Source organism: Neopsephotus bourkii, unplaced genomic scaffold (assembly GCF_033783945.1).
Source record: "Neopsephotus bourkii isolate Nb327-2 ecotype Australia unplaced genomic scaffold, CSIRO-AGI_Nbou_v1 NB_756, whole genome shotgun sequence".
In the NCBI taxonomy this organism is placed as follows: Eukaryota; Metazoa; Chordata; class Aves; order Psittaciformes; family Psittacidae; genus Neopsephotus; species Neopsephotus bourkii.
Window position 1 is genome coordinate 2,098,662 of NW_026901254.1, and position 15,261 is coordinate 2,113,922.

Here is a 15,261-nt window from a genome sequence, read left to right on the forward strand (position 1 = left end):
GCAGCCGCTCCGCTGCGCTGCCTGCGCTGCTCCAGCCGCGATCCCTCCCTCCTTCTCCCCTCCTCCTCCTCCTCGCACTCCCCGCATCCCTCTCCTGCCGTCGCTGCCCGGCTCTCCCCGCCGGCGGCCGTGGATGCCGCTCTGCCCGCGGCACCGGGCGTGCCACCCCTCCCTCCCGTTCCTCCCCTCCCCTGGGCGGGCGGCGGGCGGCGGGCCGGCAGCGCCGGGGCTCCGCGGGCGCTGAGCGGCGCAGCCCCGCCGCGGCTCGGGACTGATGCTATGAGCAGAGCGGAGCGAGCCGCCCGCGCAGTCCTGAAGGAGGCGCCGGGCGCTGCGCGGCGCTCGGGACCCGGAGCGCTCCTCTCCGCCTCTCCTCGCCCCGTGGTGGTTATTTGGCGCTGTCCTTAGCCCCGCTGCCGCTCGGAGGACACGGTCGCAGCCGAGAAGAGCCGCCGGGGGTTTGTGTGAGTGTGTGTGTGTGTGGAATAACTGCAGACATGACTGCGTGGAGGAAATTCAAGTCTCTGCTGGTTTTCTGCGCGGGGCTCCTCACTGCAGCTCAGGGTAAGATTTGGGTTTCTTGCACTGAATTCGTGTAGGCTGTGGTGATGACACTGGTTCTCCTCCCCACCCCTCAGCTAAACCGTTGCCGATCGGTTGAGCTCTCTCCCTCGCTTCGTTCCTACGCCGGGAAACAGCAGGCTCCCCGAGCCCAGTCTCCCCTTATCCCTGCCTCCCAGCTCCCGCTGGTGTTCCCCGAGAGCTCGGTTCTGAGTCGGCCGGCCACTTCCCCTGGGAGAAACCAGCCCCCGGCCGTTGGGCAGCTGCCGCTGCGGCGCTGCGAAGGCAGCCGGGCGCATCTGGCCGTCTGGACAGCGCCGGAGTTTGGGAGCACTTCGCTCTCCGCGCACGCACTCGCGGCACTCGCTGCTGTGCGAGGGACAGTCCCCGGGATGGCAAGTTTGGCTTTCCCCTCCTCCTGCCTCCCCGGCTTCTGGATGCTCGGGGGGAGCGTGGAGGGGTGGCCGCGCAGAGCTACCCCCGGCCTGCCTCAGCCGGCTCCGCGCCCCAAGAGTTCCGCGGAGCCGGGGATGCGGCTCTGGGGTCCCCCTGCACCCGTCCGCTCCAGAGAGATGAAGGCCCCTTTGCTCGGCGCAGGGTGGGGAGCGGGTCCCACCCGCAGCTGGGCTTCTCCTTAAAATCAGTGGGGGGAGGGAGCAGAAACGAGGGGGGTGACGGTGGAAAACTGGGTTACACAACTTCAGTGCTGGCCTCAGCCCCATCACTTGCCTCATAGCTGGACACAACAACTTCCCCGTTATTCAATTCGACTCTCATTAGCCCTGCGCTTTTTCATGCTGGGAGATGTGAGTGTGTGTCAGAGCGAGAGAGAGCAAACGGGAGAGTGAGAGGGAGGAAGGCTGATAGCAACTGAGCACCTGTCCCCGTTACAGCCTCTGCCTGCTCCTACCTCGCTCCCGGCTGTTTCTGCCTGCCTCCGGGAACACGGTTCCCGTTACGGTCTGTGCTGTCTGAGCCTCTTTTAACCCTCCCAAGGCAAATTACATCGTTCCCACCATTTTATTTTTTCTCACCGCTTCTTTTTCGGTGCGGAGGTGGCTTGAGCGGGGAAGAGGGTGAGGGGAGAACCGGTCGCAGCCCGGGCTGGCGGGCACTGCCGGAGGCTTCCCCATCCTGCGGGTGCCCGCGGCCGGGGACCCTCGTCTTCCCGGGCGGCTCTGCTGGGTGCCCGGTCCCCGGCAGCCTCCGGCCGCCGTCCGCAGGGAGAGGCGGTGGGAGGCCAGCCCCGTCTGCCGGCAGCAGGGACGGAGCTTTTCCCGGTGGCACCGCTTCTCTTCCCGGACCCGGCCGCTGCCTCCGTTCACCAGGCAACACCACCCGGCTGCTCCCGGTCGCCCTGCCTCCGCGGGGAATGGAGCGCGGGGAAGGAGCAGCGCCCGTGTTTTCTGGGCTCTGAGGCAGGCGGCTCCTAGAGACCGGGCTGTGCCCGGCGGCACATACAGCCCGGGGCGGGCGGGGGCTTCTCGGCGTGCCCGCCCTGCCCAAACTTCCAGCACCGCCCCCCCCCCGCCGGTGGCCCCCGATCCCCCCCTCCCGGGGCTGGCAGCCTCCCCCAGCCCGCACATTTGCCGGGAGCCCTGGCGCTGCCCCGGGCTGGGAGGCGTTGATGCGACCGGCCGCACACACGGGAGCGGGTATGGCCCCGCACAAGGTCCAGGTAGCCCCGGGACGAGCTGCAGCCGCGGCCGCGCCGGCTCCCGGGGCGGGCCGACACCCGCGACTCATTTGTTAAATATACTGTAGCTGGTTCTGTCGTTTGACATTTAAGTGTTTTCTTTTCATGGCTGACAGCACATATGAAAAGCTGGAGGCTGGATCATGGTTATTCAGCGGAGATCCGACGTGTTTTGCTTACATACAAAGGCTTTGCCAGGAACATTTAGGCACTGCCGCCGATGCTGCTCTGCAGAATGTAATTATACCTCGGTTAATGTGGATCAGCAACACGCCAACTTAAAGGCTACAAACTGACTTAATATTGAATTCAAACAACAGGTAGAAGGGGGAACCATTGGGGATATTTGACATAATTCTGTCCCATTTACCTTCTTACCCATTACCAGGCATTCGAGCACAGGTATCTATATTTAAGCAAATGTAATCCTGAGGCTGAAATTGCATTCGTAGTTTAGAGAAAGAACTCCTTCCTTTGTAACATGAAGAGCCTAGGCTTTCAGAAGTAGGTAAAATTTTAATTAATAGATCCCCGGAACTCTTTGTTTTCCCATCCTCTTGGCAATCAAATCATTTGGTAGTCACTGTGATAGGATTCACCCAGGGTTTGGTTGGTTTGGGGTTTTATGAGGAAAAAATAAAAGTGAATTTCTGGAGGTGTTGCCACAGGCGTTCCCATATATTTTAGGAAAATGAGACGTGAGTTGCTTTCCACAGTGTTCCTCATTATGAAATGAAATGAAAACCTTTTGTTGCTGTGGAAATTTTCATAACTTTTTAAAGGAGCAAGAAAAGATGAAAGTGAACATGCGTCACCATTCATTGTGGTAGATGAAGTGCAGCTCTATGCATTTCTTTGGACTTTTTGTCTGACTTGATGCATCTGAGTGTTTTGGAAAATATCTGGGGGATTCTTCGCTGTCCATCATGCTTTAACCATCAAGGGAAATGAGTATGGAGTCATTTAAAGGAACCACACTCCTAGAAACTACCCTATCATAGCAGTTAGGCTTCAACAAGGCAGGCAGCACTGTGTTTAGCTCTGCATGTTAAGATGGGTTTGTTTATAGAGCCATTTTCTAATTCTGGTATGTTATAGCCTAGCAAAAGCAAACATAAGAAACCTGTGGATTTGCTTGAAATATGAAACACGTCATTATCATTTCTGTAAAAATTCATACTGCTAAGCAACAAACGGTAAATTTAGGCTGAACTCAGAATAAAATTCAAGATAAATGATTAAAATATCTTTCTCCTGTGACCTGACTTCTGTGGACAACCTATTTTCAATGTAGAAATGCATAATGCTTTATACTCAAAATTGTCCTGGCACATGTTTCCAAGATAATTTTCTGGACTTTCAGGTAACTAAATGCAACACCTTCATGGGTGTCTAATTGTCTCAAACAAAAACTACATAAACATGCTTATGAACAGAGGTATCATTCAGATTGATGGAAATAGCAAAGGAAAAACATTTCTCTTTTTCAATTGAATCCAGACAGTGAAAGGACTCCCACATCTACAGCTTTGGATTTTTATTTTTTTGTTATTAAAGAAAAAGAAATAAACCCCAAAACATTTTATGAACCCTCTGTTTGTTGCTATCACTTTGTCAAAATAATTGCCATGAGTACATCGCACAAGGTTACCGCTATGTTTAAGGCCTAATCCTGCTGGACTGAGAGTGTTTGTCTCTTTTAAAGCCATGTATTTTCTCTCTCCAAAGCAGTGTTTCTCAGACTGTGAAGCTGGTCTCTCTAGAGAGGCTTCATTTTCTTCCAGAGAAGACTCAAGCGATTCTAGGGAAAATGGGCAGAAAAGGGGTATTTTTAAAAGAATTTCAGAGCTAGGTGTTGAATACTCAGATGCAAACCCAAGTATTTGATGGATGCATTCTCCATCCCCCAGCCCAGCAAGGAATTTACCATATAAAGACAGAAAATACAACAGCAAGCTCTGACCTCATAATATTTTAATGTAAAAATGCATGTACTTTTGGCAAGATCTGTATTTCTCAACTTTTCATCAAGATGCGTGCATAGTGTCCTTAACTCTGTAGAAGAATAGGAATTATGGTCAATTTGAGAATAATGTAGTGGAGAGCATATCAGTGCAACAGAGATTCCCTAAACACTCATTTTAGACCTTTGAACCTGTAGATGAGATTTGAATTCCCATCGTCAGGCAGTACAAGGTCATCAACTCCTCTGGAGCGTGAGGAACAAGATACTGGTGTGAGGAGTTGGAGATGGCATACAAACAGGTGTGAGTACTCAGGAACTTCAGGATGTACTGAAATCTCTGAGGGCACTTCAGCACCATTTGTAATCTGTATAGATAGGAACCATTCTGCAGATTGTTTTTTGCTTATTTTACTGTCACTCACATGTCCCTTTACAGAGGCATGTATGATTTTGATCAGACATGGGCTTTTTGGGGGGAGGGGGCAGCTGCATTTCCTGTCCCTGCATACTGCTTTTTCTATACAAACATGGAATCTAGCTCGCATCTTTTTATTACTCATTATGTGGTACTATTATTACATATGCTTTGACATATGCAAGTTTTTTAAAGATATCTATGGGACTGTTAGCCTCAATATATTTACATTCTTGAAAACTTTGCAACAAATTAGGAACAATCTGAAACTGTAATTATTTTGAACAGAAACCAATGTGTCTAAGGTTTGCCATGCTCTCTAGGAAGGCTGAAAAGCCTTGGGGACCACTGTTTTCATCTTTTTCAGGACATGTAATCTGTGCAATGTCACATTAAACTACTTGTAACCTTTCCTCAGAGAAGTAACTGCTTAATAGTGTGACTGTACAAAACTTCAAATGAATTTAAAGACAAGATGTAATTTCATTTTGCTCAAATAGTTATTGAACTGTCACGTTTCTTTGACCATGATAACATTATTCTGCAAGTAAACAGCTTTGAGCGTAAACACCAATGCTGCAGTGTAGTGGAGGCTGCCTGTAACCAGCAGAGGGATGCAGTGTGGAGAAGGGAGCTGTTGGTTTAACTCAGTTTAACTCTATTGGTTTAACTCCCAAGTGGTAGCATAAGTACGAGACATGATCTCTAATAAAGGTTGAGCATACTACTGGATTTAAATCAGCATCACTGAATAAAAAGCTGATGCCTAATTCTTCATATGGCTGCAAAATTACCCAGATTAGACTGAGCTAAATTGATTGTTCTTCCAATATGGAATAAGGATCATACGGAAATTCTCCTAATGCGTATGAATCACTTTCTTTGACTTAGATGTTTTCCTTTTCAATATCAGTTGCAATTTCCTTTAAACCATTTTTATCAACCAGCAAATTTTGAAATAGGGATGAATACCATTAATGCCTGAGGAAAACTGTGAGATCTTACTTTGTCCTCACACATTCTTGTTCTGGCTGGATGAAAGACTTCACTATATGACATTTCCATTGCATGTAAGAAAATTTACACTGTATTTGTTATACACATTTCTCAATGGAATAACTGCTTAAACAAATTACTTGGATTATTGCTAGTGTTATGTTCACACACAAAGGCAACATTTATCAGTTGCCTGCATTTAGTAGTTGAATAGTAAATGGAGGCACACATACACTGAAAACTCTTACAAGAGTAATAATGCATCTTATTGCCAACAACAAGTCCCACTTGCTCAGAGACTATATTTTTTCTGCATTTTTTACTCATATGGAAAAAAAAAACAAAATGAGAGAAAATTACAACATTGCTGTTTTTACCTGGAAGGCACATTCAGTTAACAGGGCAGAGAAAGATTTAATCACCATTATATTGCTGATGATTAACCAGGATTCCTCTTGATTAATCAGAATATCATCAATGATTTGCTTTTAGCAAAAGATAAGCAAAAAAAAAAAAAAAAAATCACAATTTCTTGCAATTGCAGGAATGCTTTAATTTCCATCATAAAATTAATCAGTTATAGTTTTGTAATTATTAGATTATGCATTTTAGCAATACCTTCAGGCATATTTTTAAATACCATTTTCACTTCTTTCAAATTCATTTTTTGTCTTGCACTGTCAAGAAAAAGCTAACTTCAGACAGTTGTGAGGGCCCTGTTCTGTTGCAGTGGAAACTGAAATTTCCATTAATTTCAGCAGCAGCTGGACTGTCCAGTTTTGAAAATATTGCTACTCTGAATAATGCAGGTATAATTCTATGACTCTATGAACAGTAGAGCCAAATCCTGTCTAATATGAGCTGTCATGGCTGAGAACTTCTGACAATGTTTACATCCATGTGTGACTGAGAAAAAGGAAAGCTGGATAAATCTGAGCAACCAACTTTGATAATATAAAAAAATTATATGTTTATTGAAGTAATTTGGTTTTAAACAGTACCTCTGATATCTCTAAGCATGGTATTATCTGACTTACACCTTGCTTCCTCTTTTTTTTTTCTTCTGCTTTTTCCTAAAAGAAATTATGAAGGACAATTTACAGAGAAACCAAGAATCATTTAGTCTTTGAATTTTTTATGTCTCTTTTTTACAGTATTCCATGGTTATTAAAGTACAGAATCACGTTCTGTGTTCATGTCTCTGTTGCACATTGGCTTTCCAAAATAAATGTTTGCAGCACTGCAGCTGACACAGAGCTGAATAAATAATAATGAATAAAACTTTGTCAGGGTTTGTTTTGCAAACTTGCATAAAATACGGTCAGCATTCTAAAATTACATTTTGCAGCACTTGCTTTATGCCTTATTCTCCATTTCAAGGCAATGACATTTTCATGCAGTTTTGCCAAACATGAAGTTTTTCTTATTTCTTGGCTGAAAGTTTTCCATGTTTTTTTTTATTAGAAAGCAATTTCTAAACTTATATTGGATGGTTGTTTTTTTTGTTTAAATGCTCTTACAATTCTGTTGTTTGCAGCAAACTCTTGATATTTCACACAGCAAATCTGTGTCTAGGGTCTATCTTTTTCTCATCCTATGATTTGCAGATCAAATGGCTACGTATATTTTGCCTTCATTGGTGCTGAAACACTATCAGTGTAAGGTACACTGGGAACAAAAATGCAGCCAGCCTTACTGTATTTGAAGCTTGGAATGGATGGAGAGTTTGGCTCAGTTTGTTTACTGTATGCAAAATAGATGAACACAAGCTTTGGCTTGGCTTTGGACATTGTGCTTGAACTTGCCTTGAATGAGCACATCAGGGTTCAGTCTGAACTCAAGTTGCATACAACATGTACCCTGTAGCTTGGGACCCACATCAGACTGCTGGTATCCAGCACAGCTAGAGGTGCAAGGAAGTGATTTGGTCAGGAAACAGCTGATGTTGGGAAGGAAGTGTCTAGATATCACAGGAATACACCTGAGCTCATGGAACCTGCCTTGCCTTGGACCTTAGAAAAAAAGCCAAAACCGGTTACTCTGAGGATAAGAAAAAAAGAAAGAAGGATGCTTCTTGGACAACAGTGAGGATTTTGAAAAGGCCACTTTGATTAAATAAATTTAAAAAAACAAAATGCTTAACTTATTTTTAGACTAATTTTACATGCTTCTGGTTGTGAAACAAATGGTCATGACAAATCACACTGTTCTGACTAGTGTCTGTGAGATATCAATGCAGAATCTGACTGCTTCCAAGTGACTAAGTACACTATTTTAGCTTTACCCCAGCAGCCAGATCCTCTGTTGGTATCCTACTGATATTTCTTATAATATATAGATTGAGTCATACCAAAGATGTTTGGGGGGGGGGGGGGAGGGAAGAGAGAGCTGTTTTATAATTCACTTTTGGAACCTCGGTACTATTAAGCAACTGCTAATATCACAATCCGTGACCCTCTGCACATGTAGACATCTCTCTTGAGAAATTAAATTGATTTTCTTTATCGTAGCATGTAAATATCCTGAGTGCACATTTTGACCCATTGTTTGCAGTGTCTCTAACACTGAAGAATGTAGTGTTAATAGATTTTACGAAGTCAACAGTGGCAGCAGTAGCAGCATTTTGATTGTGAGCTATATATACTCCACCATTTTTGTCTTACTTTCCTATGAAACCTATATGGGAGAGGCTTTGTCATGGTATTTAATTAACATAAATGAAATGCTGAATTTTTTCTTTCTTTTTTAACAGGTACATAATGTAGTTAACTTGAGACAAATCTGCCAGTTTGTAGAGAAAAAGCATTCTGCTACGCAGAACTTGGTATGTTGGACAGAGACAGTAGCCATCAGCTGAATAGTTTGGGTTGCTTTATGTCGAATTCTGACCAGTTAGGACCTGACCTAGAGGCGGGGGAACTGACAGAAAAAAAAAAAATCACATTAACCTTAAGGGACTTTGAAACTGGCCTTAGTTATAGCTACATATCATACACAGAACTTGCATTAAAACAAGGATACTGGAACAAACCTAACGATCATAAAGAAAATTCAAACTCTTTGTTATTATTAACACAAAATGCTATGCAAACCATCACAGAAATTTCATTTAGAATCATAGAATGGTTTGGGTTGGAAGGGACCTTAAGGATCCTCTAGTTCTAACTCCCCTTCCATGGACAAGGACACTTTCCATTAGACTGGATTGCTCAAAGCCCCATCCAGCCTGGCCTTGTCTCCCTTGTCGGGGCAACCTCTTCAGTGTCTCACTATTCTCATAGTGAAAAATTTCTTCCTCATATCTAATCTAGATCTAACCTCTTCCAGTTTAAAGCCATTCCCCCTTGTCCTATCCCTAACAGGCCCTTGTCAAAAGTAGCTCTCCAATTTTCCTGTAGGCCCCTTTAGGTACCGGAGGGCTGTTCTAAGGTCTCTCTGGAGCCTTCTCTTCTCCTGGCTGAGCAATCCCAATGCTCTCAGCCTGTCTTCACAGGAGAGGTGTTCCAGCCCGCTGATCATCTTTGTGGCTTTCCTCTGGACTTGCTCCAACAGGTCCACATCCTTCTTATTTTGAAGGCTCCAGTGCTGGATGCACTACTCTAGGTGGGGGGTCTGATGAGAGCAAAGTAGAGAGGAAGAATACCCTCCCCTGACCTTCTAGTCACACTTCTTTTGATGCAGCCCAGTATGTGGTTGGCTTTCTGGGCTGTAAAAGTGCACTGTTGGGTCACGTTGAGCTTCTCATTAACCAACACCCCCAAGTCTTTCTCCTCAGGGTTGTTCTCAGTCCATTCTCTGATCAACCTCCAGTACAAATAGTGCATGGATTGCCCTGACCCATGTACAGGACCTTGTGCTTGGTCTTACTGAACTCTCATGAGTTCTGCATGGGCCCACCAGATGGGGGTGCTTGTGGAGGGCAATCCATTGTTTCCAGACTGTCAACAGCTTGGTGTCATTTACATTGAAGATACATGATGTCTCAATTTTTTTGACCTATCTGAAGTGTATTTCACTCCACTGGCTTTCACTAGTAATATAATTCATTTGGTTCTGAGGAGAGATTAGCCTTCAATTGCTTTCTTTAGCAACATTTAGTAAACAGACTGATAACATGGAGATGATCTATGCAAACAGCAAAGAAGGATTTCTTCAACTCACGTTGCCATGACAATTCAGATTTTTACTGTCAACTTTTGAGAAGCGTTGAAGTAATTTCTTTAAAACAATGAATCAGGGAATAGTTTGGAAATTGAAGTTGCTCTGTTTTTTTTTCAATTTAGTGTCATTTAACACAGTGAAGGGCCTGACCCATAATATTTTAAAATCCACAAACAAGGACTATTGCAAAAAATATAACATCATGGAAGCCACTTCATGGATCTCTGGTGATTTGCACCAGCAGAGAAGCTGATTTCAGGTGACTTAGATTTTTTTTTTTATTAGCTATATAATAATAATAAATAGTCATCATTAACCAATAATGGATAATGAAGAGTGGAGAGGGCAGCTTACAGTTGTCATTTTGATCTTCATGAGTATTTTAACTTTCAAGTTATTTTCAGTAAATTAGATTACAGAAGGATTATAGAACAAAAACTAATCGTTTTATTTTTGTTACAGTTCCAATTATAAAATTAGTTCAATGAATGAGAAATAAAATCAAGAGGCTGCTGTCCGCATACTTAAATTGCTATCCAATATACATCTCATATACAATATTGATACTAATCAAACTGGACTTTGCCCTTCTGCTTTGTTTTAAGTGAAATGGATTGTTTTGAAAATACCTAAACCTGGTCCAAACTACTTTAATTTAATTCTTAAGAAATAAGTAATTGGCTTAAAGAGGTATTTCTTAGGGTGCTGTGAGCAGTGAGGGAAACCTAGTAAATGAAAAGAAGGTAATGCAGAGTGCTGTTTCTGCTGGGAAAATAAGTTTCTCTGTATGGAAGACAAGAAAAGTAGCTCAGTAATGGTTTTCTTTTTAAAATGTTCCTGGCAGATGATGCCTACTGAGTTGGTGTAGTTTGTTTACCGCTTTGCAATGGATTTGAGATGAGTCATATCACATTAGAAGGAAAATTGAGAAGTTGTTTTGTCAAAGTGAATTCAGTTTTTCTTTTGATTTTTTTTCGTTATATACTCAAATTATTATTTCTCTTTAAACAGGGACACCTAATTGATTTGTGTGTGTGTGTGTGTTGATTCTTGTTGTGTCCATAAATCCAGATTCCCGTTTTTAGAAATGGTTAAGTCCAAATCTGTAATTTCTGCATACTGCTGGTTTCCTTTTTCTGTTATCCTCACACATCTTCTATAAAGTACTAGCTATTTTATTGCTAAGCTAGGTTGTACCACAATAATTTCAACCTCTACAAGTATGGCTGTTTTTGAAAGCCTTTCTATCCCCTTGCCTTCAGAGCAGGAGCTGGATGAGTAAGGACTATAGGATGTGACCTCAAGATTTCATATTGTACCAGAATCTTTAGTTCTGTCTTATTTCCATACTAACTTTGTAAGTCCACCTCACTGGTAATGCATCTCAGTGTATCCACAAACAGTGTTAAGGTAATGCGGTACTTACTTATGTGAATGTTTAATAAAGAAACAGACTTGTGGACAGAATACATTTATGATAGATAGCAGGTCATAGACATTCCATTCAGCATGATAAACAACCTTCTTTTTCCAAAATATCTGATGGAAGATGAGATGCATTTATTGAATAAAACAACATGTACATACTGAACAATAAAAGCATTCATCTGAGCTCATTTACCTGCAAAACAGGTCATAGTGTCAAGTTCAAGGACGCTGGGAAGGGGACAGAAGGTACTGATAATTGTCAAGAGCTTAGATTTGTATTTTTACTTTCTTTTCAGGAGTGTCAAATATCTGCAGTTCCCACTGCCGTAAAAGAGAACTGCAGACCTCAGCATTTTTTAACATCAAGGAATTTGTACTGGACTTACTTTTACACTTGAGAATCATCATCATCTGAATGCAGTATAGAGCTGTAAAGCGAATGGATAGACAAAAGTATTCAGCATTTACCATAGTTATCCCCCAGGTAGTGTCTGAATTAAGCAGTTTCCCACAGTTGTGGGTTTTTTTAGGATTCCTCAAGGGAAGTTGTGGTTTGTTTTTCTTTAAAACGGTTGTACTTAAGTAATTCTGTGTATTAAAAAAAAAAAAAAAAAAAAAAGACCCTGGATCTGATGTACCCTGGAACAAAATGTTTATGATAACAAAGCAAACATTAAATGCAGCAGCAAATCAGAATTTGGAGTGAAGCCAGCTCATACACTACTGGCTATATTGCATAATGGAGGCTGTTGTCCTGGCCCAGAATTAAAAACAATCAGCTCCACCTCCATTTTATTTCGTCTATGAGTATCCAACATTTCTACATTTATCCCACATTGATGGCAACTAATTGCAGTTCTTTGGGGCTCCATTTTTCTTTCAGAGAAACAGAATGTTTGGAAGGAGAGAGGCAGGTTCTGGTGGAAAAAAAGGTGTATACCCAGTTTACCACTGTAACTTCTTTGGATATTATTGTGCATTGCCTGCAGACCATGCTGGCAGGACGGATAGATTTGTGCAAATGCTTTGAATATGTCACTTTTTAGTTTTTGTCACTGTTGAGTTTGCATGGCAAGGTTTTGGTAGCAGGGGAGCTACAAGGGTGTCTTTTGTGAGAAGCTGCTAGTAACTTCCTCTGTGTCAGACAGAGCCAATCCAGCCAGCTTCAAGATGGACCTGCTGCTACCCTCCATCAGCAATGGTAGTAGCACCTCTGGGATAACATAATTAAGCAGCAGAAAAAGTTACTGCACAGCAGCAATTGCAGCTGGAGAGAGGAGTGAGAACATGTGAGGGAAACATCTCTGCAGACACCAAGGTCAGTGCAGGAGAGATGGAGGTGTAGCAGAGAAGAGGTGGAGCAGAAGAATCTCTCTGTTCCAGGTGGTAGAGCAGAAATTCCCCTGCAGGCCATAGTGCAGCCCATGGTGAGGCAGGCTGTGCCCCTGCAGCCCATGGAGTCCATGGTAGAGCAGATTTCCATCTACAGCCTGTAGAGGACCTCACGTTGGAGTAGGTGGATGCCCAAAAGAGTCTGTGACCCCATGGGAAGCCCACACTGGAACAGGCTCCTGGAAGGACCTGTGGCCCTGTGGAGAGAGGAGCCCAGGCTGTTCCTGGAGGACTGCACCCATGAAAGGGACCCACCCTGAAGCAGTTCAGTGAAAACTGCAGACTGTGGGAAGGACTCACACTAGAGAAGTTTGTGGAGGACTGTCTGCCATGGGAGTAACCCCATGCTGAAGCAGGGGAAGAGTGTGAGGAGTCCTCCCCCTGAGAAGGAAGGAGAGACAGAGACAACATGTGATGAGTTGGCCATAAGCCCCCTTCACGGTTCCTCTGTGCCATTGAAGGCGAGGAGGTAGAGAACTTGGGAGTAAAGTTAAGTGTGGGAAGAAGGGAAGGGTGGGGCAAAGGTGCTTTTAGGATTTGGTTTTATTTCTCATTATCCTACTGATTTGTTTGGTAATAAATTAAACGCATTTCCCCAGGTTGAGTCTGTTTTGCCTATGATGGTAATTAGTGAGTGACCTCTCCATGTCCTTATCTCAACCCATGAGACTTTTGTTGTAGTTTCTCCCATGTCCAGTGGAGGATGGCAGTGATAGAGAGGCTTTTTTGGGCATCTGGCTTGCAGCCAAGGTCAACGCACCGCAATCACATAACACTGGTATTTTCAGGTACAGTTTTGTAAAGGAGAAGCATTTTGCATGACTGTTTCAACAGAAGTTTGCTTCTCAGATCTGCTCAGTTACTCTGCTGTTGTCTAGGTACTATCCTAAAAGAGCTATGTGCATGAGGATCAGGTTCCCTGGGGGAAAATAATCAATTAAAAAAAGAAACAGATGTTTGACACTAGAAAGATAACGTACTGCCCACTGTGAAAAAATAACCTATTGTGGTGACAGACTGTGTCAGATGAGGAATTGGCATTCAGCACAGACAGCATAGGCAGCTAATGGAAATAATTCTTATGTTTCATTGACACACTTTCCAATAGTACCACTGAGGAAGGTAACCTGTCTCAGAAAAGAACCCACATATGAAAAAGCATGACAGTGTTTAATGGAGGTTTCATCAAGACTATTTTAGTTTCTTAAATTAATCCTTACTCTCCTCATTTGCCTTCTTCTGCTCATTTTTTTCTGGATATTTTATTTATTGTGCTATTTATTCTTTAAATTAAAGTTTATTAGGCAGTGACATGTCTATAGTGTGATTTATTAATCTGCTTTATGGTAATCCTAGGGTAAAGGACTCATCACACAGAGGATTATATGAATATGAAAAAAAACAAAACCAAAAATAACAACATGGACAGTATTGTGACAGGAAACTCAGATCTAGGGAATGCTATTTCTTGCATGACCAGAATCAAGCAAAAAAAATAAAAAAAAATCTTCTGAAACACCACAGAGCAGCTTTATGTTTTCCTGTATTTTACAGAGGACATGGCCCAGATTATTTCACTCACTTCCATCAATAATGATTCTTTTTAATTTGGTTTTTTTCCCCTGATCTCCATTACTGGTATTTGTCTTACTGAAGAGCAATGTGTAGCTACCTTTCCTTATTGTCTCCAGTAACATAGGCATACTGCTGTAGTCTCACTAAGCAGAACTGGTAATACAGCTTGAAACTTGAAAGGTCTGCTGGCAAGTGCCCTCACTAGAAGCCCTCAGACCACTACTATGAAGGTCTGATATGGTCTGATAATGACTGATGCCCTCATGGGCATAGTAGTCCAGTTGCTAAACTGATACACAGGCTTTATGCTGATGTGCTGAAAATAACGGCTTTTATCTCATAGGACTGGCAGAGCTAGCACCATCAGATTTGCACCATTAAACACTATTTGTCTTCCCTATCCCCTTACTGTTTCTTTAAAATGTTCCTTTTGCAGACCTTATCTTTTTTGTTCCAGTCATTCTACAATTTCCTCCTCTGCTGAAGGAGTATAAGACACCTATTTGTTATGATCCAAAGTGGCTGTTTAACATTCCCATGGATGAAAGCACCCAAGGTCTAATCTGTGATGACTCCTGCACTGGGGAGGCAGTAGAAACACTGCAGATGGGCACAGGACTCTCTTAAAACCAGAAGAGCTAAGTCAGGGACATAAGCTCTGCCCAGATTTTGTTCTTGTCCCATGAATTTAGCTAAACTTCAGTCTTCGCATATTTAAAAATGCAAAAAATGTCACATCAAATCAGACCAAAATAACCTCTCTCTGACAAATACATAGAAAAACTGCAGGAAACAAGATACAGATAGCCTTAGTTTTTACTAGCCTCTGGCCAGTTTAGCGAGCTCTTTACCTAGAGGTTGCATCTATGTTGCACATCCATCAAGAAATTTAACCTTCATGAATCCGTTCTTGAACCTATTCATAATTCAGACTACCACACTATATTCTGACAATGTTTTATAATTTAATTCCTGCTGTGTAGAAAAGCACTGCATTTTGCTTGTTTTGAAGCTGCTACCTGCTCATTTCCAAGCACTTCCAGCTCTTCAGAAATACTTCACCCTGCACAA

General features: G+C 43.1%; 1 protein-coding gene across 2 annotated transcripts in view; it reads left to right on the forward strand.

The window, feature by feature from the left end:
- Window positions 1-204: 204 nt before the first annotated feature.
- Window positions 205-15,261, forward strand: part of CSMD1 (CUB and Sushi multiple domains 1) — a 1,128,271-nt gene continuing 1,113,214 nt past the window's right edge. For both annotated transcript variants that reach the window (XM_061354960.1, XM_061354961.1), the window contains exon 1: window positions 205-564. In XM_061354960.1, coding sequence (XP_061210944.1) covers window positions 498-564 — 67 coding nt within the window. In that variant the 5' untranslated portion in view covers window positions 205-497. The remainder of the gene's footprint in view (window positions 565-15,261) is intronic.